This window comes from Nothobranchius furzeri, chromosome 13 (genome assembly GCF_043380555.1).
Source record: "Nothobranchius furzeri strain GRZ-AD chromosome 13, NfurGRZ-RIMD1, whole genome shotgun sequence".
Taxonomy (NCBI): Eukaryota; Metazoa; Chordata; class Actinopteri; order Cyprinodontiformes; family Nothobranchiidae; genus Nothobranchius; species Nothobranchius furzeri.
The window spans coordinates 53,932,376-53,960,206 of record NC_091753.1 but is presented as its reverse complement, the minus strand read 5'-3'; the positions used below and the strand labels follow the sequence as shown (position 1 = coordinate 53,960,206).

General features: G+C 44.1%; 1 protein-coding gene across 6 annotated transcripts in view; it reads left to right on the top strand.

Moving 5' to 3' along the window:
• Nucleotides 1-12,121, top strand: part of robo1 (roundabout, axon guidance receptor, homolog 1 (Drosophila)) — a 327,637-nt gene extending 315,516 nt beyond the window's left edge. For all 6 annotated transcript variants that reach the window (XM_054742443.2, XM_070543614.1, XM_015950995.3 and 3 more), the window contains 7 exons: nt 312-456; nt 722-949; nt 1,372-1,859; nt 1,951-2,112; nt 6,066-6,332; nt 6,414-6,604; nt 11,478-12,121. In XM_054742443.2, the coding sequence (XP_054598418.1) occupies nt 312-456; nt 722-949; nt 1,372-1,859; nt 1,951-2,112; nt 6,066-6,332; nt 6,414-6,604; nt 11,478-11,492 (1,496 nt within the window). In that variant the 3' untranslated portion in view covers nt 11,493-12,121. The remainder of the gene's footprint in view (nt 1-311; nt 457-721; nt 950-1,371; nt 1,860-1,950; nt 2,113-6,065; nt 6,333-6,413; nt 6,605-11,477) is intronic.
• The last annotated feature ends 15,710 nt before the right edge of the window (nt 12,122-27,831 follow it).

Genomic DNA, 27,831 nt, shown 5'->3' with positions numbered 1-27,831 from the left:
GACCCTTTTCACGCTTCATTCTTACCTTTTTTCTCCGGACCAGCTGATAGCCCTGTGGTAGAACAGCTGGGTTTTATAGCGGTTTCTTTCTCAATGAGAGAATTCTGACAGTGCAGTCGAATTAGCCTCTCTGTTCTCCAGTGTACAACAATCTTTCTTGCAGTCAGCCTTGTTGATGTTCATTTTATATGCTGTCCATTTCCTGTCGGCGTTTATAACCGACGTGTTTCTGCTACACAGGATTCACGCGTGTGCATATGAAGGTGTGTAGTGACTGATTAAATGTCCGTTTTCCCTTTTTTTCTGAGCAGGGAGTCAGGGCCACAAGAAGGGAGTGCGCACCCCCAAACTACCCAAACAAAGCACAATGAATTGGGCTGACCTTCTACCCCCTCCTCCTGCAAACCCAGCCCCGGGTCGAACCACAGAGGAGTACGTACTGTCCATGGAAGAAAGGTAGACAGTCAATCTGACATTGACGCTCACGGTGTTGAAGTGCTAGACAATTTCTGAACACGTTCTTCTGTTTCTTATAACCATTCCAAGTGCTCGCCTCAGGAGTTTCCTGTCCATTAGAGCTCCGTTTGTGTCAAATCCTGATGGAAGGAATGCATGAATATTTAGTTCCTCTTTTTTTTCCCAGCTTCAGAATATATTGAAAACATTGACGTTACCCGTGAGTGATCTGCAGCTAACAAGGCTTGTTTGTGTCTGCTGGCAGCGGTGATCCAGACATGCAGTGCCCCATGCCCCCTTCTCACATGTACCTGCAGCCTGATGAGTTAGAGGAGGAGGAGATGGAGAGGGGGCCTACTCCTCCTGTCCGCGGGGCAGCCTCTTCCCCCGCTGCTATATCCTACAGTCACCAGTCCACAGCCACCCTCACCCCCTCGCCGCAGGAGGAGATGCAGCCGATGCTTCAGGACGGATCAGACAGCCATGAACGCAGGTATATGTGTGAACGGCACTGAGCAGAGCACAATGCTGGCCACGCTGAGAGGCGGCGTTCAGGAAATGTATCTGCTCTAAAAGCCTCATTCGGCGTACTTTATTTCATGATTGGGCTCATTAACTCCAAATTCTGCACATTGCACTGCGGCGTCAGCCGTTTTTCAAAAGCATGTCTTAGCTTTTAGAATGATTTCTTACCTTCCACGGAGTCGTAGTTCCAAGTCATTTCAGTAAAGCATGACAAATGAATGTTACAATATGGCAAGTTATTATGGCATAAAATTTTAAATATTTTATTTGCATCACTGATGGAAGGTGTAGCACGTAGCTACAACAAGAAAGACCCGTTTTACAGCAAGCTGGTGAAATTTTTTTAAATCCTTACTGATGCTGATAAAATGTTTTCATCTCTTCCTGCAGGCGCCATGCTGTGAGCCCGCCACCCCCCCCAAGGCCCCACTCTCCCTCACACACATATGGATACATAGGCAGCCCACTGGCCTTGGACACCGACGGTCTGGAGGAAGAGGAGGATATATTAGAGGAAGAGGAGGAGGAGGATGGTGATGAAACAGACGCAGAGGTGGCCAAGATGCACTACCACCATACCCATCCCCACCCCCAGATGCATGCGCGAAGGTTGCTACTACGAGGACTGGAACAGACCCCTGCATCCAGCATGGGCGACCTGGAAAGCTCGGTGACCGGCTCCATGATCAACGGATGGGGCTCAGCTTCGGAGGAGGACAATGTCTCTTCGGGGAGGTCGAGTGCAGTCAGCTCATCAGACGGCTCCTTTTTCACAGACGCCGACTTTGCTCAAGCAGTTGCTGCAGCTGCAGAATATTCAGGGCTCAGGGTGGCAAAGTACCCCAATTCACAGGTCCAGGAAGTGGGCGGAGCCTCAGGTAAAGTCCACAACTTCTACACAGAAGATTACTGCAACAAATTTGAAGTTATTGCAAAGAAACAAACAAAATGTTCTGTTTCTTTTCTCAGCTCGAAAATACCAAATAAACCCGTCGGGACATCGTCCTGGCAGCCCAGTGTCTACAGACAGTAATATGAGTATGGCAGCTATGCACAGGAGGCCTCCTAAAAAGCAAAAACAGCATCCTGCAGGTCATCCTGGGAACCAGAGACGTGAAGCCTTCAGTGAAGGTACATGAACGAGTACATCTACATAAAGTAACCCAGTCCTGCTTCAAGTAGGTTACTGGCTGATAAACTAAAACCTAAAAAAGCACTCACCGAATGAAGTTTTACGTCTTTTGATACCCAAGTCATTAAGATTTAGCACACCATTGTGTGAAAGAACAGTCTTGCTTTCATTCCGAAAAGAACCAGAACATATTTGTGTTCTGTAAATCTACGGTAGAGATGTATGTTTTCAACATTTTTGTTTGACCAGTTGAAGTACGGTTCATAATTGGTTTACCATAAACTCGTGTGTGCACTTCTTCGTTCACTCATTCTAATAGATTTTGATGCAAAACCAAAGTAGCACACTCGTTATAATATTCAGAAACAAAATGGCGCGAGTGGGTCGAGGGTTGACCTGTCCATCAGGACCTGTTGCACAGCGATGCTTGCACATTCTGGAGCACACACTTTTAAAAACAAATTAAGTTTCCTTACACTGAACTAAACTGTTACACTGACATTCCTTTATATTATTAATCAAATTACTCTTAAGAGGCAGATGCAAAATAGCTGTGGCCAAGCAGGAGCGCCATGGCAGAGACCGAGTCCTGGCCTCGGGTCTGTTTGCCGTGCGGCTTCGTTTCCACACTGTGCTCTTTCTTGACCGCTTCATCTTTGAATAAATGTATTTTTGTATCGCTCATCCCGTCCTCTAGTGGAACAAAATATTAGACACAAGCGCAGTACAATAACCATGTACATGCAATTAGGGTTGTCACGGTGTGAAAATTTAACCTCACAGTTATTGTGACCAAAATTATCACGGTTTTCGGTATTATCGCAGTATTTTTTTAAACGTGTTACATTTTCAAACAACTAAATAAACCCTGTGTATCAGGAAAATATTGTCCTCGGTTTATGTCAAAATTTTGCCTAAAATGTGTTATTTTGTAATTATGTTGTTTATTTACATTTTTCCCCTTTAAAATACCAATATTTGCCCATAACTTCTTATTTTTTGTCTGTTTGATGTCATCATTTTAAAAATATTAGACCAGATGATACTCAGTACTCAAGTAGCCTTCTAATCAGATACATTTTTACCCTTACTTGAGTAATAAACCCTATATCAGGAAAATATTGTCCTCGGTTTGTGTCCTTCCAGTGAGCTTTGCAGATTTGGGAAAATGTCATCAGGCAGTAATCATTGTTAAATTCATAATTATTCTCAGAGAGAGACCAACTCTTATCTGCCTCTGGGAGCCCCGTAATGCATAGTGTCATTTCAACATGGCGGTGTCCGCGACACGGTTTATATGCAGGTAGCGGCGCTGCGGCTGCTTTATATAGCGACTTGTTGCATTCTCCCTCAACCCAAATCCTCGGATGACGCATTTTAGCTAAAACGCTAACGTTAGCTTGCCTTGCGTTGACTGTAGAGTTGTGGGTGATGGTCAGGCAGATGTGTCATGAGATTTGAAGCGTTGCTGCCTTTCTCAGACACTTTTTCTGCACGTGCTGCAAACAGGATAGCCGTCTTCTATCAACTGTCCCTCGGCATTCTTCAAATATCTAAAATATGCCTGTAATTCCCACTTTGTCTTCTTTGACGGATAATGAATGTCCTGAGCGCTGCCGTCTCCTCCTTTGACCATTATTTCAGCTTTAGCTTCAAGAAAGTTTTGGTCGTAAACAACAAAGTGCGCTTGTGCCGCCGGCAACTTCAGCAGATGATACGGTGGCTGGTAAGGGTCACCGCGCCTACACCGCAGTCACAAAGATAATATATATTTTTTAAACAAGACAGTTATTATTATTGTCAACTTTTTCACCAGGGTTTACCGCTACACCGGTTACAGTGACAACCCTACATGCAATTAGTATTCCAAAAATATTTATTAGAATAAATGAATAAAAAAAAAAGAAAAAAAAAAGAATAAATGAATACATTGGATTTGCACTAGTGACTCAAGTGGTATTTAGTTAAGATAAAATCACAATAAAGCAGCTACGCCGTAAGTACACAGATGGCCAGTTAGTGTCGATGGCTTTGCCTCGATTCTCTGTAAAGACTGGAGGAGGAAAAGCAGTTTACTGTGACATGTCTGCAAACGACTGAGTATGGGATAGTTGTGAGCCAGAGTTTAATCATCTTCTCTTCATGTGGTTACGCACATGCATACATGGCATCTCTCCTAATCTGTGGCAGTGCTAAACAGACTGGGCCAGCAGTGGGCTGTGGTGGGGAGGAGCTGTCCTCTAATGTAATTGATCCAGGTGTTCTGAGGAGACACCTTTAATTCATCGGGGCCAGTTGTAACCGAAACAAGATAAAGAAAGAACAAAACCAGCTGTACGAATAGCTTTAACCTTGTTAAATAAAAAAGCATTTGACTTTTTATGGCATTTTTAATGGGCTGAGGAAACCTACCTCCCTTTTTTTTTACCAGCTACCTTTGAAAGGATAATTTTCTTAAAATGTAAGCCCGCCTGTGCACACGCACACGTTCTCTGGGTGTAGTCCTGGAGCTGGCTCTCCTTTTAGTGTCAGGTGTCCTTGAGTGTTGGAAGCACTTGACAAGGAGATTTAATATCGCGCTCGCTGGGCGCCAGACCAGCTATATCACTGCAGAATATCCAGCACCTCCAAACCCCGCCTCCCACCATGATCCTTATATCCTGGCTTCCTCCTCATCCTCTGCCCCTCCCTTGGCTGCAATCTCTCCATCCCACTCCCCTCTGTCTTTGTTTGAGCAGGGAGGGGGTAACTGACAGCTCGGCAGTTCTGTGTATCATTCTTTCTGCTGATTGCATTTGATCTGAATGGATTGTTTTTCATTTGGAGGTTATTGCCTCCCCCACCCAGCCAGCCTGCGTAACTCGTGTGTGGTCTGGAATACTGAGGTGATAGGTGAAGGAAGGCGATTGTTGACATTTGGAACAAAGAAGTTAAAGAAAAGCAGTGTTTCTCAGACAAAAAGCATGGTTTATGGGGGGTGGGGTGTAAGGATTTAATTTCTTTCATTTGCACCCTTCCAACTACGACACAAAGCTGCCTTACCATAGTTTTACTCATCGGCACAGACGAGACACCATTTAGTTTCCCCTCTTGCATTGACACTTATGTCTTGGCCCTCCTGTCTAATTAACCACCGAGCCCTCAGATTCATCCTCCTCGGCGAGCTTGGAGACACCTTTCAGACCTGAGCTCTGTCCTCATAACTCCAGCAGCTCCTCCCGTGTAGTAAGCTATAGCTCACAGCCCGTGGCATTGATCGGACTCTGAGGCAGATATTAAAAAACTGCAGACACCTCTCTGCTGTATGATATTGACCGCTCACCTCCTATACGCTGAGGGGGGGTGTGGACAAGAGTCAGAAAAGTCTACTAAAGCTGTCCGTTTCTGCAAACAAGCTTCTTTCTGTGTGTTAACAACAAAAAATACTCTAACGCAATATGTGCAGTAGCCACTAGAAAAGAGCAGAATGTTAGAGGCGGCACATACCATGTTTATTTAGTTTCCAATCTTTTGTGGATTATAAGTCTGGCTGCCAACAAAACCATCCTTCAGGTTGGAAGCTGATTAGATGAAAGGCCATCGATCGAAGAGCGACGAGGCTTTTCGCTCACGTATTGTTTGGATGGCTCTGTGATGTGTGAGAGGCCAGGCGGCCCACTGGCAGCTCTCATATGAATAATGGCCCAAGGACAAGCAGCATTGATTCATTGACATAGGAAGCCAAGCAGGCCAGAGAGCAAGCTGCTGACCATCACACCTCCTTCTTCCTCCTGTTCAAATCTCATAACTCTGGCATGAACTGGTTTCTTCAAAGTCATCTGTTCTGTTTGTCTGTTCCTGGTCAGTGTGACACCTGAGCGACAGATAATAAAACGGACTTTCAAGAGTACATTTATTTTTGCCAAGTCTTCTACCAATAACTACCATCTTGATAAATGTGTTTATCCATTAGATCTCCCTCCTCCACCCATCCCACCTCCAGCAGTGCTCAAGTCCCCCACACATCCCTCCAAAGCTGCACTGGAGGGCCGGGGAGTAATTTCCCCCAAAGCAGAGGGTCGAGACAAGCGAGGAGGGGTCTATCGACCGCAGGACAGCTCGGATCCTCGAACCAGCTCATCTGAACGCAAAGAAGCTCAGGATAGACAAAAGACTGCCCATGGAGGCAAAGGGATTAAACCTGAGAGCAGTGCTGCCAACAAGGCACGGCAACACCCAGGTACAGTTACAATCAACCTCAGTACCTCATTGCCATAGTCTGTTTTAGGCTTCAACTGCTTTCATTTGGTTCTGTCCTCAGGTTCAGAGGACATTCTACCCTATAGCCGACCACAGTTCCCCACAGTTAACAGCCCCAGAGACCCAAGCTCCTCCAGCTCCATGTCCTCTAGGGGTTCAGGGGGGCGGCGGAGAGAAGTAGCACGCAGGAACCCTGCAGATATGAGTGTCAACAACCCTGGAGTCTTTCAACCAGGAGATGAAGAGCTACAGGTACATGTCAGCCTAACACACTTAAACAAAACTGACTTTGACAGATTAAAATTACGAAATGGGAATCATGCACCGATTTAGACTGAAGTAAAAAAACAAATCATACAAAACAAGCGAAGATTTCTCAAGTTCACACTGGAATAGGGGGGTGACGGTGGCACAGGAGTTAAGTGCTGGCCCTGCTCAGTCCGTCACTGTTGTTGGTCGGAGGGACCAATGGTGCCTGTGCATGGCGTGAATGACTGTGGTGTAAAGCGCCTTGGGGGGTTCTAGGACTCTAGAATGGGTCATTTCAGGTCATTCAAACAGGCAATTTATCGGGTGGCGGTGGCACAGGAGTTAAGTGCTCATCCCGTAATCGGAAGGTTGCAGGTTCGAGCCCCGCTCATTCTGACGCTGTGTTCCTTTGGCAAGACACTTAACACACGTTGCCTGCTGGTGGTGGTCAGAGGGACTGGTGGCGCCAGTGCTTGGCAGCCTCGCCTCTGTCAGTACATGAATGTGTGTGTGAATGGGTGAATGACTGATTGTGTTGTAAAGCACCTTGGTGGGTTTCCAAGACTCTAGAAGGCGCTATATCAAATTCAGGCTTTTTAGATTGAGGTTCATCATAACCCAGCAATTACTACTTACCTTTTTAAGCAGGTATTTATTTATCTGCATGTGAAATATTACAGCCAAAAGTATTGGGAGATCAGTTTCAGCATTATTCACCTCGTCGTCGTCTTCCTCCGCTTATCCGGGTCCGGGTCGCGGGGGCAGCATCCCAACTAGGGAGCTCCAGGCCATCCTCTCCCCAGCCTTGTCCACCAGCTCCTCCGGCAGGACCCCAAGGCGTTCTCGGACCAGATTGGAGGTGTAACCTCTCCAACGTGTCCTGGGTCGACCCGGGGACCTTCTGCCGGCAGCACATGCCCGAAACACCTCCCCGGGGAGGCGTCCAGGAGGCATCCTGACCAGATGCCCAAACCACCTCAACTGGCTCCTTTCGATCCGGAGGAGCAGTGGTTCTACTCCGAGTCCCTCCCAAATGTCCAAGCTCCTCACCCTATCTCTAAGGCTGAGCCCGGCCACCCTACGGAGGAAACTCATTTCGGGCGCTTGTATCCACGATCTCGTTCTTTCGGTCATTACCCAAAGCTCATGACCATAGGTGAGGATTGGGACGTAGATCGACCGGTAAATCGAGAGCCTGGCTTTCTGGCTCAGCTCCCTCTTCCCCACGACAGATCGGCTCAGCGTCCGCATCACTGCAGACGCCGAACCAATCCGCCTGTCGATCTCCCGATCCCTCCTACCCTCACTCGTGAACAAGACCCCGAGATACTTAAACTCCTCCACTTGAGGTAGGACCTCTCCCCCGACCCGGAGGTGGCAAGCCACCCTTTTCCGGTCGAGAACCATGGTCTCAGATTTGGAGGTGCTGATCCTCATCCCAGCCGCTTCACATTCGGCCGCGAACCTACCCAGCAAGAGCTGAAGGTCAGAGCTGGATGAAGCTAGGGGGACCATATCATCCGCAAAAAGTAGAGATGAGATTCTCCTGCCACCAAACTCGACACACTCCACACCACGGCTGCGTCTAGAAATTCTGTCCATAAAAGTGATGAACAGAACCGGTGACAAAGGGCAGCCCTGGCGGAGTCCAACCCTCACTGGGAACAGGTCCAACTTACTACCGGCTATGCGGACCAAACTCACGCTCCTCTGGTAAAGGGACTGAATGGCCCTTAACAGAAAGCCACCCACCCCATACTCCTGGAGCGTCCCCCACAGGGTGCCCCTGGGGACACGGTCATAAGCCTTCTCCAAATCCACAAAGCACATGTGGATTGGTTGGGCAAACTCCCATGCCCCCTCCATCACCCTTGCAAGGGTATAGAGCTGTGGTCCACAGTTCCACGGCCAGGACGAAAACCACATTGCTCTTCCTCTATCTGAGATACAACTATCGATCGGACCCTCCTCTCCAGTACCTTGGAGTAGACCTTTCCAGGGAGGCTGAGGAGTGTGATTCCCCTATAGTTGGAACATACCCTCAGGTCACCCTTCTTAAAGATGGGGACCACCACCCCGGTCTGCCACTCCCTAGGAACTGCCCCCGATGACCACGCAATGTTGTAGAGACGTGTCAACCATGACAGCCATACAACATCCATAGCCTTGAGATACCCAGGACGAACCTCATCCGCCCCCGGGGCTCCGCCGCTGTGTAGTTGTTTGACTACCTCAGCAACTTCTGCCCCCGAGATCGGACAGTCCATCCCCAGGCCTCCCAGCTCTGGTTCCTCCTCGGAATGCGCATTGGTGGGATTGAGGAGCTCCTCAAAGTATTCCTTCCACCGTCCGACTATAGCCTCAGTTGACGTCAGCAGCTCCCCATCCCCACTGTAAACAGTGTGAGCGAGTTGCTGCCTTCCTCTCCTGAGGCGCCGGACAGTTTGCCAGAACCTCTTTGGAGCCGATCGATAGTCTTTCTCCATGGCCTCACCAAACTCCTCCCACGCCCGAGATTTTGCCTCGGCAACTGCCACTGCTGCACCCCGCTTGGCTATCCGGTACCTGTCTGCTGCCTCCGGAGACCCACAGACCAGCCTGACGGCTCCCCGAACCTCTGGTGTCCACCAGCGGGTACGGGGGTTGCCACCACGACTGGCACCGGCCACCTTACGACCACAGCTAGCAACAGCCGCCTCGACAATCGCAGAGTGGAACAAGGCCCACTCGGACTCAATGTCCCCCACTGCTCTCGGGATGTGGTCAAAGCTCTGCCGGAGGTGGGAGTTGAAGACCATCTTGACAGGTTCTTCTGCCAGGCGTTCTCAGCAGACCCTTACTATGCGTTTGGGTCTGCCAGGTCTACGCGGCATGTTCCCTTGCCATCTGATCTAACTCACCACCAGGTGGTGATCAGTTGACAGCTCCGCCCCTCTCTTCACTCGGGTGTCCAAAACATACGGCCGCAGGTCAGATGATACGACTACAAAATCTATCATCGACCTGTGACCTAGGCTGCCCTGGTACCAAGTGTACCGGTGGGCATCTTTATGTTCGAACATGGTGTTTGTTATGGCCAAACTGCGGCTTGCACAGAAGTCCAATAACAAAACACCGCTCGAGTTCAGATTAGGTGGGCCGTTCCTCCCAATCACACCCCTCCAGGTCAAGCTGTCATTGCCCACGTGAGCATTGAAGTCCCCAGCAGGACAATGGAGTCCCCTGATGGAGCACTATCTAGCACTCGTCCCAGGGACTCCAAAAAGGGTGGGTACTCTGAACTGATATTTGGCCCATAAGCACAAACAACAGTCAGGACCCGTTCCCCGACCCGAAGGCGCAAGGAAGCTACCCTCTTGTCCCCCGGGGTAAACCCCAACACACAGGCAGAGAGCCTCGGGGCTAACAAAAAGCCAACCCCAGCCCTCCGCCTCTCACCCGGAGCAACTCCAGCAAAGTAGAGTGTCCAACCCCTCTCCAGGTCTCGGGTTCCAGAGCCAATGCAATGTGTCGAGGTGAGTCCGACTATATCTAGCCGGTACCGCTCAACCTCTGCCACAAGCTCCGGCTCCTTCCCCGCCAGCGAGGTGACGTTCCATGTCCCAAAAACTAGTTTTCTTGTCAGGGGATTGGACCGCCAAGGCTCCCGCCTTGGTCTGCCACACGATTCGCATTGCACCGGACCCTTCATGTTCCTTCTGCGGGTGGTGGGTCCACAGTTGGACGAGCCCATGTATCCGGTTCGGGCTGGGCCCGGCCGGGCCCCATGGGCAAAAGCCTGGCCACCAGGCGCTCGCTCACGGGCCCCAACCCCAGGCCTGGCTCCAGGGTGGGACCCCGGTAACCCTCCGGGCCGGGTACTCCGACTCTTCGTTTTAACCACCTGCGTGGTTAAAAGTTAAAGCCCCAATAGTTGTCACACACACACACGTGTGTGTGAAATTTGTTCTCTGCATTTGACCCCAGCCCCTGGGGAAGTAGTGAGCTGCAGACAACATTGGGTCCCATATTTTCTAACCTGGCCTGCTAGACTCACCAACTCAAAAATAACCAATCATGAATAAGGTGGAAATGATGACTGTATCGCGTGACGCTGTAGTCAAAGATGGCATCTGGCAGCACAAACATCTTTCTTTAGAAGAAAGGCTTTTGGCTTGTCCAAATAAGTTATAACAGAGGGAAGAGTCACAGCTAACTCCACCTCAGATGCCATCTTCGTTGTTATGAGAAACTGAGCATCAGTGTGTGCTGATTGCCTAAGAATTCATGGGGTTATCTCAATGAGAGCTTTCAGTGGCCTGGTGGTACAGTGTCCGCCCTGAGACTGGGAGATCAGGGTTCAATTACTGGCGGGTCATACCAAAGACTTTGAAAAGAAATGGGACCCAATGCCTCCCTGCTTGACACTCAATATTAAGCGGTTGGACTGGGGGGTTAAACCACCAAATGGTTCCTGGGTCAAATGCCACACACACACCAGTGTGTCACAATTAATGGGACTTACAAAAAAAATTGCCAGGCCTGGTGAAAAAAAAACAACAAAGTTTAAGTCTTTAGTAATACACAACTGGGATTTGAACCCCAATGTTTCAGTCCCAGGGCACTGAGCTGGTGAAACCTTTTCTATGTTTTTTTGGACTCCAGCGCCAATTTGGATGGTGATGCTTAGCTTCCAAAACAAACTCACTTATCCATGTTTTTCTTGGAACATCTAAGTTCAATGATACGGCAAGGTGCCCCAATGCTTTTGGCAACAGTGTACATCTATGTAAAGTTAGTAGTGGCCGTTGCAATTCAACAGTACACTGAATAAACAATGTCAATAAAAGACTATTCTGATTCTAATAGTTTCCTACCTTTTCTTTTTCTTCCCCAGATGGTAGAAAGCTGAAGGAGACAGAAAATAAGGACTTTTGAAATTTTTCCGAGTGGAGCACCATTGTTTCTCTTACAAGTTTAAATATCTCAGTATTTCACCATCATGTTGGCTGCCATCATACTGTACATCCTAAGTGTTTCTTTACATCTGGAAAACAGACCATTTTTTGTAAACCTATAATTTTCTATGCCCAATTAAATCAAAAAGAAAGGACAGAAGCTAAAAGACAAATGCATTCAAAACAATGTATTTATGTTTAATTCCAATGCAATATGGAGCAAAGTCCTGCTCCAAAAATTTACAAGACTCAGCTTGCCTTGATGAGAACTTTGGAGAGCCCATTCAGTGAGTGGTTACTGTAACCAAACAGCTGCAAACAGAGGGAGGTGAACTGTCTGTAAATATACATTTCTGTGTGATGTCCTCTTGTTTTACCCATTGTGGTTGCTCAAAATGGTCTTCCTTGTTTAATTTAGCAGAGTCTAGTTTTTTTTATTCATTTCCATACATGTTGTAAATTGCTATATTATTTAGCTGCCCCCAAAAAAGTGCCACTATGGGATTTTTTTGTTTGTTCTTTGTAATGCACTGTTGTGTTGTCATTGATGTTTGTTTGTTTTACCTTGGTTTTAAAAGCACAATCACTAAACTTTATTTTAAACCATTTTATCTATTAACCTTTTTGTCTTACTGCAGGAAGAAAGGTGAGACAAAAGAGTCGAGTTAACCCTAAAGATAACGTAGGTTGCTGTTTACGAAGGCTGTGCTTGAAAGGAGACTCCGTATGTTGTGATTGTCTCCCTCTCCAGTTCTGATGCTAGCTTAAGTGATACAGTTAATGTGAGTCATAGCTGCAATGTAAATATCCTTTTCACAGTGACCATGAACTCAGCTATTGCACATTAATCAAAATGGTTGTGTTGCCTACAAATGCACTTAAATGAATGTCAAATACAGGACATGCGTCACTTTGGAATCTGGAGAGGTTGTAATTAAACAAGAGTCTCTTCTCAATACAAATGGGTCAACTGGGCCCTGTTTTCTGAAGAAAGGGTGCTGTTGTTTATTATAGGACATCTGCAAACATTTGTTTCGTAAAGCAAAAGGAAAGAAAAAGAACAAAAAAATGATGAATAAAAAAGTTTAAACTAAATGTCATTTTGCAGTTTGTTCTTTAAACCCGGTTCACACGGCACATTTTTTTCAAGTGTGAGACGCCGTGGGTGGTGTTAAAAAATGTTTATAAGCCAGTTTATTCAGTTGGTTTCTCTTTTGTGAATGATCACCTCTAGCTGGGCAACCAAGTGAAAACGCATAGTTTTACAATTATTTTAACCTCACGTCCACATATGTGGACTCTGCACTATAATATTTTATTATATAGACACTTGATATTGTCTTTAAAAGTTTTTCTTTGTTCACATTTACAAGAGTCGACTAATGCGTAATGGATGCAGGGCAACTGCTGGTTTAAGGGAGCAAAATTTAAGACTTTTTAAGACCACTTTGACCAAATGTAAGTTTTTTTTTTAATTACATTTTGGCTATAATTTCCAGATATTGCCTGGAACCGGTGCTAATCACGTCCCAAACATGGCATTAGAAATCCAGTTACCATTAAACTTAAACTTCCCCATGGCGCAAGCTCCCACTAGCTTAACCAGCTGATGTGTTCATCTAAAAATAGCCCCTTTTCACAACCAACTGAATGTACAGTTCCCCTTATGCCAATATCATACACAAAAAATGCTGAACACTAAATTTTCATGAAATTGTCAAGAATTCACGAAAATTTTATAGAAAAAAAATAATCTTGTTTATTGGGTCTTTGGTAATTTAAGATTTTTGGAAACTGTATTTAAGGATTATTAGTCATTTTTAAGGAATTTCAAAGTCTTAAATTTGGAAAAGCAAATTTAAAACTATTTAAAGGCCCGCGGATACCCTGGGGTAGAAATCTTAGTGATCCCAAATAGAAGTTTGCGTCTCGGGAGGTTAAATGTCCCAAACGCTGAGCATTGCTCAGATCTAATTTCATAGGGCTCTATGGGATGGGGGTGGGCTTGTCAAAAAGAAAATATAACGTATTTGCTACATTATCACTTTATATATTCCTTAAAATATATAATTACTGGAAGGTGGAAAAATTTTGGACTGATGTGCTATATCATGGCACAGCCGAAGTAGGTCAACAATGGAGATGGCAAGCCAACTGTGAAAAATGCCTTAGACAGGACAGATTTTTCTGAGGCTGTTTTTACAAAACAATGCCGTCAATTCGCCACAACACTGAAGTTGCATCAGGGAGCTTTAGGTTGTTTCTAAGCGGTCTGACTGTGGAGATTATGTGCAGTTGTGTCCTTTTCACAAAAGATTACACAATGGGGGCAGCCTCCCTTTTATTTTGGACATAACTTGTGCTTAATTGCGATTGAAGTCATGCTTATTAAATTTCTATAACAAGCCACTCCTAAAGGTGTCTGTTCCCCACAGACCCCATGCAGCATCTGGTGATCGGAACTCCAGCTCTAATGGAGAAATGCTCCAGATTATTATCTCTGCTGATTCGGTTTACAAAAGCAAAACTCATGGCCCGTTTGTACTTTCATTTTAAATATATTTGCCAGCCAAAGCTCGGTAGAAACTCCCGACATGATCATGGCACCACCCTCTGTTGCATCAAGGCGCAATCGCCGTTTATAAGGAAGACAATAACCACAATATTACTGCCAGGCAAAACAAATTCACCATGTCGGCATGCTGTGTTTATAACACACACCACTGCAGTACTATAAGGAGCCTGAGTCATGCCCATCTACTTCTGGACCATGGGTCCCCGGAAGAACGAAAAAATTAATGCAAGTCAATGGGGCTAAAAACTCAATTTTCTAATTCCGCTTGTTTTGTGCTATGGATTTCACTTATCATATCCGTGAATTTTAACGACACACTTTGATACCAAGAACGCGCTTATTTTCGAACAGGGGAGAATTATAATTTAGGTTTTGTGTGAAAAGAAGTCAACCAAGCCTGTCCTCTTCCACCGTCGTTACGCTTTTCTATAGGAGCGTCTAAGTTCAAGAATCTGGTTGTTCAGCCAAGGTGAACTGGAGGCACTGGAACTGTGGCTGGTTTTGTGTGGGGAAACCTGATCTAGAATTTTGAGGCAGTGATCATTAAATGAGTTAGTAAGGAGCTCTACGTCATCAGAAGAAGGAGGTACAAAGTCAAAGAGGGAGGAGAAATTTAAAATGGTAGAACTGTTGAAATTAAGTCTTTGCTTGGCAGAGTCTGGTAAAAGAGATTCAGAATTTAGGTTAATATGAAAGGAAGCTGACTTATGGTCACTGAACACAACATCATTTATCAACAAGAAGTCCGTAGGAAAAGGCCAGATCCAGGGTGTGACCTGCTCTGTGAGTGGGTCAAGACACGTGCTGAGAGGAGTTAAAAGAGTTCATCATGTTTAGGAACTCTAGTAGAGCTGTTAGATAGCATGGATGTAGAAATCTCCAACAAAAATGATCGTGTCTAGTTTAATAGTTGAAGATAGGAGGTCCTGAAAGTCAGACGAAGGATGAAATGGCTCCAGGTGGGCGATAGACCAGAATTCCATAAACTGGTAGAACTCGACCAATTTTTATTTTTTTATTTTTTTACCGTGTCCTGTCTGGCTGTGAAGCAAGCAGAATTGATGTCTGAATGCTGGTAGGGATGAGTACCGAATTCGGTACTTTTTAAGGTACCGACCGAATTCCATAGTACCGACCGAACACCGATTCACGTCATTTCAAACGGTGCCTCGTTTCGGTACTGCCAAGACAGTTGCGCATGCGCAAGAGCGTTATGTCGCCGGTCCCTGCGAGCCCGTTGTAAACAGAGCAAGCATGGTAGAAAGAACGCACGCTAAATCTTGGGTCCACTTCACTAAATGTGATGGGTAACTGGCTGATGAAACTAGCGACAGACAACGATCTAAGTGAGACATCCTCATCTTAATCTGCTCCAGAAGGAAAATAAAATGTTTAAGATAACGTTACCTTGATTTGTTAGCTTCCGTTTCGCTAATGGTGCGTTCGCTTTCTCCTCGGAACTCCGAATTTCCGACTAGAAGAACATGAACACGCTCTAAAGTTTGGCTTCACTTTACTAAATGCGACGGGTGATTGGGTGAAGGTAAAACTAGTGACAACGATCCAAGTTTGAGGCATCATCGTTTTAATCTGCTCCAGCAGCTAAATAAACTGTTTAAGATAACGTTAGCTTGATATGTTAGCTTCCATTGCCACCATTGTTATCAGCTAATGGTGCGTTCGCTTTCTCCTCGGAAATTCTAACTTCCCAGTAGGAAAAATCAAATGAAAAAGGACGGCAGAAGGAATGAAGATACACAGTAAATTTAGTTCACAGTAAAGATGTTTGCTTCAGTTTAATTATCAGCTTATAAAACTACAAGGACGATGTTAAAATACAAACTTGTATGTTATTTATCGTGATATTTATCAAATATGGTTATATATTGAGAAAAATATATATTTAATTATAAAAGAGAATTAAAATAATAAACACTCAAAAGTATCGAAAATTGGTACCTTTAAGTACCGGTATCGACTCGTAGGTACCGGGAATTAGTACCGGATCGATTCAAATGTCAAAGGTACCCATCCCTAAATGCTGGTAACAAGCCTTACAGATTTACTCTCAGGTGGAGCATCAAAGCATTTGCTTTTAATATCACGCCTGATACTTAAAACTTTATTGTTATTGTTGTTGAATGCATTGTAATTCCGACCAGACACGGAGACAGAGGTGAAAGAGAAAGGAAAAGAAAGGTGGGGAGAGGGGGGGTCCACTAAAATAAACAATGAACAAGAGTCTGCTTCTAGACCTGCAGAAAAAGACAAAACAAAAAAAAAGGGACAAACAACAATACAACAAGATCTAGCTATCACTGCATCAACTTGATGAAGAAACTTTATAATCAACATTGCTTAACTGAAGAATCACGATAATAAACCACAGTGCATTAAGTGCCCACCATAGTCTTAAGACCTGTGTTTAACGTGCCCAAGCCCATACTTTTGAGAGCACCATGTGAGCACCTGTGTGTGTACACGCGCTTGTTTATGTAAGGTTTCTCTATAGGAACGTCCAACAGAGAGTGTGAGGGACCACAGATCCGCCCCCCAAAGATGCGCAGGAGACGGGGGGAGCTCCAAGTCCCAGAGATCCAGGCGCTGCCCCAGAACACAGGAACCCCAAGGAGACTGCAACCAGGAAGCCCCCTGGAAGCCCCCCTGCATTCATTTATTTATTTTTTTGTTGTTCTTCCGGGGACCCACGAGCCGACTGGAAAGGGAGGAGACTTAAGCTCCCTATTACGCTGATTTGCCGGCATGGCGTGTCATGTAAAAAGGGCTTAAGAGAGTAGTAATCCACTTTGGAGTTGGTTCATTTTAGACTAGCGGTTAGCTTGTTAAACTAATCAGAACACATTTCTGTACCTCCAAACTGAGGTTATTCATGAAAAAATCTCTTTAAAATGTTAGATTGCCATTGTTAAATCCTTTCCACAGAAACTGGCCTGTAAATATAGCTAACTATCCCTTTAGGAGTTTCAAATCATTTTAACAACCTTAAGTCTATCACTTACTGCTCCATTTTTTATTTAATTGGAATGCCTGCAGTCTAATTAGGGTCCACTGTGATATATACACTAACAATCAGAGAAAACTGATACAGTATGACAGCAATAACTAATATTAAAGACAATCAATTCTATCTTTTATTGGCTTTCTTTGGTTCTGTAAAAATATAGCTGCCATAATATTGTATGAAAACACATTTTATTGATTTCAGCTGCCCCTACTGACTTAAATGTAAAAAAAATGTTTTTAGGAGATGTTTAAAATGCAATAAAAGGAGTAAATATGGTTTATTGACAATTACTGAATCAATGTTTCAGAGACTTCATAACGTTCAAATTTCATGGGATTTTTAATGAGAAACAGATGTTTTTGACAAATAGGAAGGACTCACTATACTTCAACAACCATGTCAAGGAGAGAATAAAACTGGCACAGCCACCTCTGTATCTGTTCAATACATCACCCAGCGTCAATACCAATACCATTAGCATTCTCCACTGCTCACAATATCAGCACACCATGTCATTCAGTAAAGACGTTTAGAAACAGAGGCATCTTAAAACCAACAGTAAATGGATTATATTTAATTTGACAGAACTGGATTGCTGCCAATTAAGCATAAGGAGGCTTGAAACAAGGTTACATAAGTGCGCTAATACAGTCCTCACTCTTTTATCCTTGCACACTTGGCGCTGGTGGGGAAGCTTCTGGTGTGACGAAACAAAACATCCATAAAATCGGAGAGACACCACCGCCAAAGACCGACTCCAGACACAAACTTATCCTAATTGGTGACTGAAATACATCTGTTCCAGTTGATTACATCTAACCTGCCTTCTGCTTGTTCTCACAGAGGCAATAACCAGGCCTATGGGAGCCTTTAATGTCAGGCACTGTCTGTCTGGTTTATCCAAACATCAGTGATGAAGAAAGAAGAGATTGCGCCTCAACTCCCTCCTGAGTCTCAAATAAGTGGAGTGGAAGTCCTGTTTTTACAAGCTAATGAACATCACTGTTCATCTCAACCTTCTGTGGTGTAAAGAGACCAACCTGAGTCTTTTACAAACCGACAGAGAACAATTCAGTATCTACTCATCCGACTCAAGTCACACAACAGCTGACCATGATTTTAACAATGATAGAAAAGGTTTTTTTGGGGTCAAATCACTCAAAGAAGCAGCAGATCATGATTTGCGCTGGTATTTGTTGTTTGCAACGATGAAGATTTGAAAAACATTTTCATATTTCAGAGATTATTTTATAATTACAGATGTGGTTTCTAAACACCCACCACATTTGGTTTCCACCCTTTTCTCCTCCTCAGCAGCTCTCGGAGCTCCCATCCCCCATCCATTCCCTCAGGTAGTCTCTAATAAGCACCTTTCTAAACAAGAACAAATTTGGAACGGAGGGGGCTCGTTCCCTTATGCCTCCATCCATCATTTTAATGAGTGGAGGTGTGTCCAGGCCCCTCGATGAGATGCAGGTGATTAAGGCTATTAAGCTGATACACTGGCAGCCAGCGGTTATTCCCTTCATAATGGTATGAATATTCACAATAGGATCCGATAGGCTCATCTGGTCTTCACAGTAACATGTAAAGTGAGAAAAAAGACCCACGGGTGTAGCGTGTATTTGAGTATATGATACAGTTATATTTATATGTGCTGGTGCATTTCTGTCTCAAGTGAGCTGACTAGAGTCTTAATTTAGGAGAAAGTGGAAACTAGCATTTGACTTTTTTTTTCTTTTGCAACAAACAACAAATTAGTTCTGTGGCATTTATTTGCCCTTGGTGCCAGTGCTTGGTATTTGCAAGTACTTAACTGTAAGTACTCATTCTTGGTTTGGCAAAATGGATTATCAGTGGATCTCTAATTAGGATTCTAAATAAAGACATCTAATCATCTGTAGACTACCTCCTTATTAAGCTTGGTTTATGCTTGAAGCATTCACTTTCCGCTTGGTGACGCGGCTCGCAGATGGAACACGCTTCACAACTCGCAGCGTTTATGGTTCGTGCGGCTTGTCTCTGCGGTGAGCCAATATTCTCCCAAACTGTAGGGGGCAGCATGGAGCTCTACGGCATGCATCCAACACTACACCATAGTAGAAGTAAAAATGACTGTTGTTTACAACATGGCATTCCAGCATTTTTAACAGCGTCCTCGTCTTTTCCGACAGTGCGAGCTATTTCTCTCCAAGAATTATTAACAACATGTTGATCACGGTGATCTCTGAGAGCTGAATCATACAAATGTCTATTTACGAACCTCTGCCATACTAGTTCTTGCCAGTCCGCCATGTTTTTCCGCGTCCGACCGTCCGCGTAGTTAGAAAATTTCCTAGGTGCGCGGTGCAGAAATTTTGGGCTGTGCGGAGGCGCGGTGGAGAGGCGTGGTTGTTAAAATGATGCAATTTTGCCGCGCGGACCTCGCGGACGCGTCAAGCATGAACCAACCTTTAACCAACCTTTACATGCTCAAGGACTTAGACCAGAAACCAGCTGATCAAATAAAAGTTGTAATAAAAAGAAAATGTAATTAATTTCAGGAATGTCTGCATTTGTACTTAAAGGTGCAATTTGTATGAATGAAGTATGAATTTTCCAGTGAAATAATCACCTAAGTGTCTAATGTCTAAATCATGTTGGAAGAAAGGTTATACTGAAACATATCTCATCCTCTGCCGGCTGTGAGGGTTGTCACTTTTTCTCTCTTCAAAACAAAGGCAGGAGAAACGTGAGCATGGGGTTGATGTGCCTCCTGCAAGCTGAAGCTGCAGGACCAGCATTTGTAATTCGACACCAGCAGGTAAAAGGCCACAATAAACAGGAGCAACCCAGAAGATATTGTTGCAGCGCTAAGAAGCTACAGCGTCTTTTTGCTTTACTCTAACATTGGGTACAGAATGCGGGAGGCTAACGCCGGGGACACACCGGCCGCTGAAGCGCCAGGAGGCGAAGCGCTCGCGAAATTCGGCCGCTGCTCCTCAGTTCAGACCAGACGCTTGTTTCTCCGCTCCGGTCGAGGCGCGCCTCGTAGTTTTTCTTTTAACCACTTGGTGTCCTCCATTTCCTCTCTGCCTTTTCTCTGCTCTTTTCCTCGACACCCCCCCCCCCTTGCTGTGTGTGTGTGTGTGTGTGTGTGTGTGTGTGTGGTTTTTATGCAGTGTCTATTTACGAACACATTTGACTATCGCGGAATTGTATTTTGAAATGCTTTATTTTGTTAAATTTACCGGCCTGCCTCTTATGTCTAGGTTTGACTTCCTGCCAGAATTGACGCGGTTCACCCGCGGCTCGCGAAAAAAAAAAGCAGACGCCGACAAGATCGCTGCACGGCGCGGGCTGGAGCGCCGGCACTTCGCGGCGCTTCGGCGGCCCATCTGGTTTACAAGGGCGCCGAATGAAGGCGGTCCCAATTTCGCGGCGCTTCGGCAGCCGGTGTATCCCCGGCCTAATGATCTAACAATGCTAACGGTAAATTTGAAGCAAATAGTCAGCTCTAAAAATATCTCAAGCTACTTTTTCAATCACCAACAACTCAAAATCACAGTGTATGTGTGAAGTTAACAATGAGACAATCATGGCGTTTTACTTCCTTAAATGAATCGTTCAGAACTATAACAGCAAGCTAGCAGCAAGATAGTGAGCAACTGCATTTCCTCTAATGTGGAGGCAAATTACTGTATTGTATTGACCTACTTATCTGCTTACTGTGTTTGACTCGTCTTTGCTCGTTATGTAGAATCTTCTGGACCATGGGTCCCCGGAACTGGAAAACGCCATAAAACTCACAGAACAGGAAGGAGAGTGACCACAGTAACCAAATTTGACCACAAGATGTCATTTTTTACTTCATTTCTACATACTGCACTTTTAATTATACTAAGTATGGTATCAAACCTGCTTACTCATGAGGAAAAATGGCCGTTTGAATTATTTTATTTACAAAAGTCCACGAATAATTTTCGTGAGCTTTGCATCGCACTGAAAAAGGGAAATCAAGCAAATGAATTACTTATTTCTAACAAGGAGATTAAATTCAAACATAGATTAGCAAACAAGCAAAAGTGAAGATACGGCCTAATTACTCGACACACAAATATGCAAATTACGTACTAATCTGTAAAGCTCATTAACCTCTTCTCCTTAAACTTTCTGGTTCTTTTACTCCCGCCATGTTTTTGATTTTTACAATAAATAATTTAATCCACTGTTGCTTTCACCTCAGTCCCAGCAGCTGAAAACTAATTTCTTTTGTGCACATTCAGGCTGTCTCTCATTTCTGATCGCCAAACTGCTTCATTAACCTCCTTCTCATGCTAGGAGGTAATTAAGTGAACAGCTGTGCACGGTCTGACAACTCATCTTACTCTCACAAGTCTCTGCGGGAATGCCGGAGAGGAACCCGTCATTGCAGGTGCACGATGTTTAGACAGCTTAGCGGCACCTCTCAACAGCCATTTACACTACAGCTGCAGGTCAAACGCCACCTCTTCAGACAATCAGTCAAAACTTATTTAAAATTACTAGACAGCTCATCACCATTTCACATCATCATCACCAAAAAGCTGCTTTTAATCACTTATGCAAACTAAAAACAAGACTTGTAAAAGATGGAGAGAAGGGTTGATGACCCGACGGAGGAAATGGGGAAGCCAGACATCAGACATTTTTGTTTAATAACTAAGAAGTAATCTGGATGATTTGCACATTCATTTTTCACATAGCCAGTCATCTTTATTTATTGCTTATGGGGTCCAGACAATTACCCCAAAGCAGCACGGCTTACTCAGACCCTCTCAGAAATCTTCCCTCGCTCACTTTTATCTCTGCTGCATTTGGATCTGTAAGCTGATCTCACCATCTAGACTTTAATAACTCTAATAAATCTCTGCCATCGCGCTTCTGATCATTATAATTACTGTTAGAAGCCAAGAAAGTAGCTGAATTTAAACGCATCATAGGCAGCAAAATAGTAACAATTCAAACACGTTACTGTTGGAAGTATTTTCATTAAAGAGACTTCATGAAGCAACAAACTCATAAGCAAAGTGTTTACATTAGACTGACAGCCAACAGCATACATCCATTGGGAAAACAATTGTTTTATTCCTAAGTCACTTCTAAAGCATCTCAGCGGCATCCATCCGGTGTCTCTGTTGTGTTCACTGTCCAGAGCTTTGTTTTTTGACTTAGTTAGCTCCTTTACCACTACAGACTCCACCCTAAAATCAGTTGCAAGCAAGACACCAAACCCAGACTTTACCTTCCGACTCAGCTCTCTCTGCACCACCACAGACCGGTACACCGCCCACATCCCTGCAGACGCAACACCAATACGCTTGTCGATCTCGCGCTCCATCTTTCCCTCACTCGTTAACAAGACCCTGAGATATTTTAACTTCTCCATCTCCACCCAGAAAACCGTGGACATGTTAAATTGTTGCCACAACAGATCCAGAGTGAGTGATCCAGAAACAAATTGTTGCAAACTGAGAACAAAGTATCGTGCTGAATTTTAGACCTAACTGTTGAAGAGCATTTAGAGTTCAGGCAATTTAAGACCCATACTCAATAGTACAGGCAACAGTTTTAAATACCCGTTAAAGGTATTGGCCAGACTTGGCATTAAACTGCACTTTACTATCTATATAATATGGTAACTGGGTTCAGCTTTTCATTTTGTTAAGGAATTTAGTCATAAATCATTACAGAAAATCAAAATCCTCTCCTACAGACAGTGAAGAACTGTGTTTCACATACGTCACTCCAACACGTAAAACAAGATAGCAATTGTTGCTAATATTTTGTTTACTGTTGTGCTCTTAATTATTACAGACAATTGTGTTTAAAGTTGCAGCATAAAGGTCTGAGCCATATGTCTTGTCCTACACACATTTTTAAATAACATCGGTCTGATCTAAAATAACAACCTACATCTATAAATCCCTCTGGAACCACACCGGTATTTCTGGACTCCCGACGAGTCCCGTTAGCATGACTGCAACAACACTGCTAAGTTAGCTCTGGTAAGGAAAAAACAAGTCATTTGGGAAAACTATGACATACACACACACAGATATGATCAAAAAGATGATCCCCATATTTCAACAATAAATCCTCCTGGGACAAGTACAACCTCCGTGCCATCCTGGATTAGTGCAAACAACGAGCCGAGCTAGCGAGTTACTCCAGCATCAGGAAGAGATTTATTCTGGTAAACTATTGGCTAAATATTTTCCGGAGTTATTAATATATACATGCAGAGGTAAAACTGGCAGCACATTATTTTATTTATCTGTAGATTACTGAATTATATTGAGACAGTATGACGAAGCTAAGACCTATAGTCCGGTGGAGCACAGAAATAAAATATTTAACAAAAGTAAACAAACTGTACGGATTTTGGTTCTGAAGATGAACCGAGTCCTCCACAGTGTCCAAATCAGGTCGCGGGTCTTCTGAATCAAACGGTCAAAAACATGTCTGCAACCCCGGTAGTGATATCCAGCTAGCGGGGTTCGGAGCTGAACTTCTCCGGTAAACCAATATCCGCTCTCGTTGGCGTATTCCACAGAAAAAACAAATCTGACCGACTAGCAGAGGCTTCAGAAGCTACATCTGACTGACGACACATTGTTCTCTGCTAGAACACGAATGCAGAAACACCGGAGTCGAGCGTTGTTTTCTAAAGCTTATTCAGCAGACATCCTTGTGAATTCTCGCCAGCTGCCCAGTACTTAGACCGAAGCTAGTTTCAGTTTTTTCCGCGCCAGTCAAAAACATCAGATTTTCTTAAATTCCAGCCGTGAAAATCCAAAAACCTTTTTCATCTGAGGTGTTAATTAGTGATGCACCGATATGAAATTTTTGGACCGATACCAATATCCAATACAAAGATCACAGTTATGGCTGATATCAGATATTTGCCGATACCGATATACTGACATTAATGCTTCTAAAAATCTGCAGATTTTGTATAGAATGAAAATTATTGAAGCTGAATTGACGTTATTATGTACACACCACACACATTTATGGTTCTGATATGATTACATTCACTGTTCACACGACTAAACAATGACACATCACCCCCCTCACCATCTGAAATGGACAAACAAATGGAGATGAGATGGAAAAAATATCGGTTGTTAATATCGGCCCAGTTTTATTTATCGAACCGATATGTTAAAAAATGACTAACATTGGCCGATACAGATATTGATGCCGATATATTGTCCATCTTTACTTTTAATACTTCTTTACACATGCCTTTCAAAGGAATTTTGCCTCTGGCCAATATCTTCACACAACACAGGTGAGAGAGTGAACCAACCAATATCTAGAAACTTCCATGAATATTAAATTTAAAAACAAGTAGCCACAAAAATCAGCATGTTTTTATGCAGAATCTGTGGAAATGCTCAGATTTAGAGGCTAAATGTAAATAACACTAGACAATAGATTTGCCAGCGTTAAACTTTTTGAATATAATGGGAATAAATTATGTTTTTTTAGTCAAAAGACCCGGGGCTGGTGATTTAAATGGTGGGTGTTCTTCAGGCATTGATAGATGGAAGGTGAAGACGAGGGTGAATGAGTGGCAGAGGCGTAACAGGGAGGGAAGAAAACAGTGGAGTTGGGGCACCTTTGGGTTCAGCCTTCATTTTACTCTTTCCCCTTCATTCTGTTTCTGACAGGCTGAGGTGGAGATGAGACATGGGTTCATCATGCTTCGTGTGGCCTTGGGACTTTTTTTTTTCTCCACCTAAGATGGCTGATGTGCTTGCTTTGCCATTTTAAGCTGTTTTACCACCCGGTCATTTTTCTCTTTTTATGACGGTGACCTATACAGAGTGGTCCTTCTTTTGCTCCCATTAATGTTTTTATACAATGTGTCTGCATTTTAACCAAATTATCTCAAGTAAATAATGTTGACGATTGCAAAAGACAAGCGTCATCGCGTGACTGGCTTGACGTTAGATATTATTTGACAGCGGTGCATTTCTAGACGGTGTTCAGAGCTTGTCCCATCGATTATTATTTTTCCTTCCACTCTAAAAAGACTAATGAGCCAACAGAATTCCACTAGAAAGGTTAATACAATATTGAAATGTCAGGAGATTAATGATATTGCTCTTCCTTCCTTTGGTCCTGTTGAAGAGGGTGACAAATGTCTTGCCCTTTTCACTCCATTCTCCCCTATTTGAGATCTCCCTCTCATTCTCCTCAACCAAGTTTCCCATTTATTCTTCTTCTCTCGTTTTTTGTTTGTACCCCCCTTCCTTTGTCGTCTCCTTGTTCTCCTCCAGTGACCACAGTCTATGGAAGGGCAGAACTTATCTTTCATACTCTTCATACATGTCGTTACTGCATGCAGCAAGTAGATGGGCTGCGGTATACACTGTGTGCAGTTGTCAGTAAATGAATAGCATTGATCCATCTTCATTAAGAGGCAATGAGACTTCAACTCAAGGAGTTTCCCGTCTGTCAAGAGCAGACATGCTTGTGTTTATGCACCAGACCATCAAACTGTATGTTGTTACTTTTCAGCAGGGGGTGGAAAGTGAAAGACCTCCGTCTTGAGCTACAGAATCCCGTGTGGCGGTTCTGTTCGCTGCTTTTATGTGCTCGGTGTTTGCTGTGCATCTTGACTCCTCCCTTGCTCTAGTAGCACCCTGGCAAGGGGTCCAAGTTTTAATCAACTCTGCATAATTGGAGTGATTCCCTGTCTTGCTGTATATTTCCATCCATCTGTACAATGACAATGAATTAAGGCTGTTGTCAGAAGGAGTAGAAAGGAAGAAGCCTCACACTGAGATTTTCTTATAAGTCCCTCTTTTAGCCTCCACTGTGGCTCAAATAATTACTCACCATCTTGAGAAGGGGGGAATAACCTCCTTTGTCTTGTCATTTTTCACTGGTGGGGGTAAACTGCATGCAAGCATTGAGAATAATTAATGAATCTGACGAACTGAGTGGAGAACACCCTCCGTATCCATTTTGTTGTTGCAGATTAGCCTATTAGGATTCCTGATGTTTTCCTGCCAACACGGTCCTAGAAGTATGCTTGGCTTTGAGAGACTGAAGATGGGAAGAGGAAGAGTGAATTGTAAGCTTACTCTTTGCTTTCGGGGCTTTTGGCCAGTCATCTCTCACCGCAGTAATTGCATCGATGAGTAGAAAAACAGGCTTGCAGGCAAACATGGGTCATCATTACTTTTTGTGAAGCTTCCAGCCCTAAGGTAGGTCATTACTGCAGGGTGTCAATATCTGATGTTGTTCTGATAGAGGCCAAACATTAGACTTCACTGGGTCATGGGATCACTTCCTGCCTTTAGTATAAAAGTTCAGCCAGTCGCAAGGATGGCTTTTATCTCCTGGGAGTCTCTGAATCTCTTGAATATGATTGTGTCTTTCCAGCATCTAGCATAGAAATAAAGACAGAATCAGTACATCTTTACTTAACATTCTCAGCATTGCTCCTGTGATGTTGTCTCTGGCATCAAAGTCGTAGACCAACCCATTGTCTAGTTCCTTCTCATTTCCTCATCTCATCCATCTTACAGCAGACAGCCACTATCTCTTCCTCTACCTGTATATGGCAGACATGTGGAGAGTATGACCAAATCACTTTTCTATCCCACAGGGAGACAATCGTCCAATAACTTTCACCTCCATCCAGGAAGTCCTGCATTAACCATGAAGCAGGTTTGCCAAGTCACAAGGTTTCATTCATTTTATCAGACCTGCCAGATTGTTTGAGTAATTGCTATTCTACACTGTGCCTCTCTTCTTTATTACTCTGAACTCAATCCAGTCATGGTTCAGCTTGAAGGTTGCAGTAGTGTTTGTTGTAAATACACGAGTGACGTTTCTAGGCACTGGGAACAATAACACAGTCATTAAGAAAGTGATAATGGTGACAGTTTGAGTAACAGTTGACTCTTGACGGTCAAACCACTGAAATCTGATGGTCTCTGTCCATTACTGAACCCACAGCATCTTTATCTTCATTTATTGTGTTCTCCTACAAGTGTTTAATTCTCAAACACCTGTCTTACGGCAAACCCTTTAAGACAGGGATTCCCTAAGTGTGGTGCGCGCACCCCTGAGGGTGCGCGAGCTGCCGCTAGGGGGTGCGCGAGGTGAAAAGTGTAATGGCTGCGGAGCTCAGAGAAGTCTGTCATATGTCACCATTAGCGTAGAAACTCATTTGTGGGTGGGCCTAAGAAAAAGTAAGTGGGCACAATAAATGTAATTGAAAACAAGTATATTTTTGCGCGCGCGCGCGTGTCCTCCACATGTGCCCTAGCTTCATAATAACAATGCGCCGAGCTTCAGCACTCTGGCCTGCGCACGCCGATATGTTCCGTATTTGATCATTTTAACGGCGTTGGAGAAATCTGAAGGTGGCGAGTCATTCTGGCAGATTGTAATTAACACCTGTCTCATGCAGGTGTTCTGACATTGTAAACCTCACACACAGAACATTGTGGATGTAACAAAATAACAAGAAATGATTCCCATTAAGGCTATTAACAGCGCGCTGAAGATCTGAAGTTCAGAGTGCGTCTGTCAGAGGTCAGACGCGTTCCAGCAGAACCACGGCTCACGGGTGCACAAGTGAGCACATCTGGGCTGGGCAGAAGGAATTTTACAACATTGGTTTGAATAGCGCGAGACGCGGTGACTG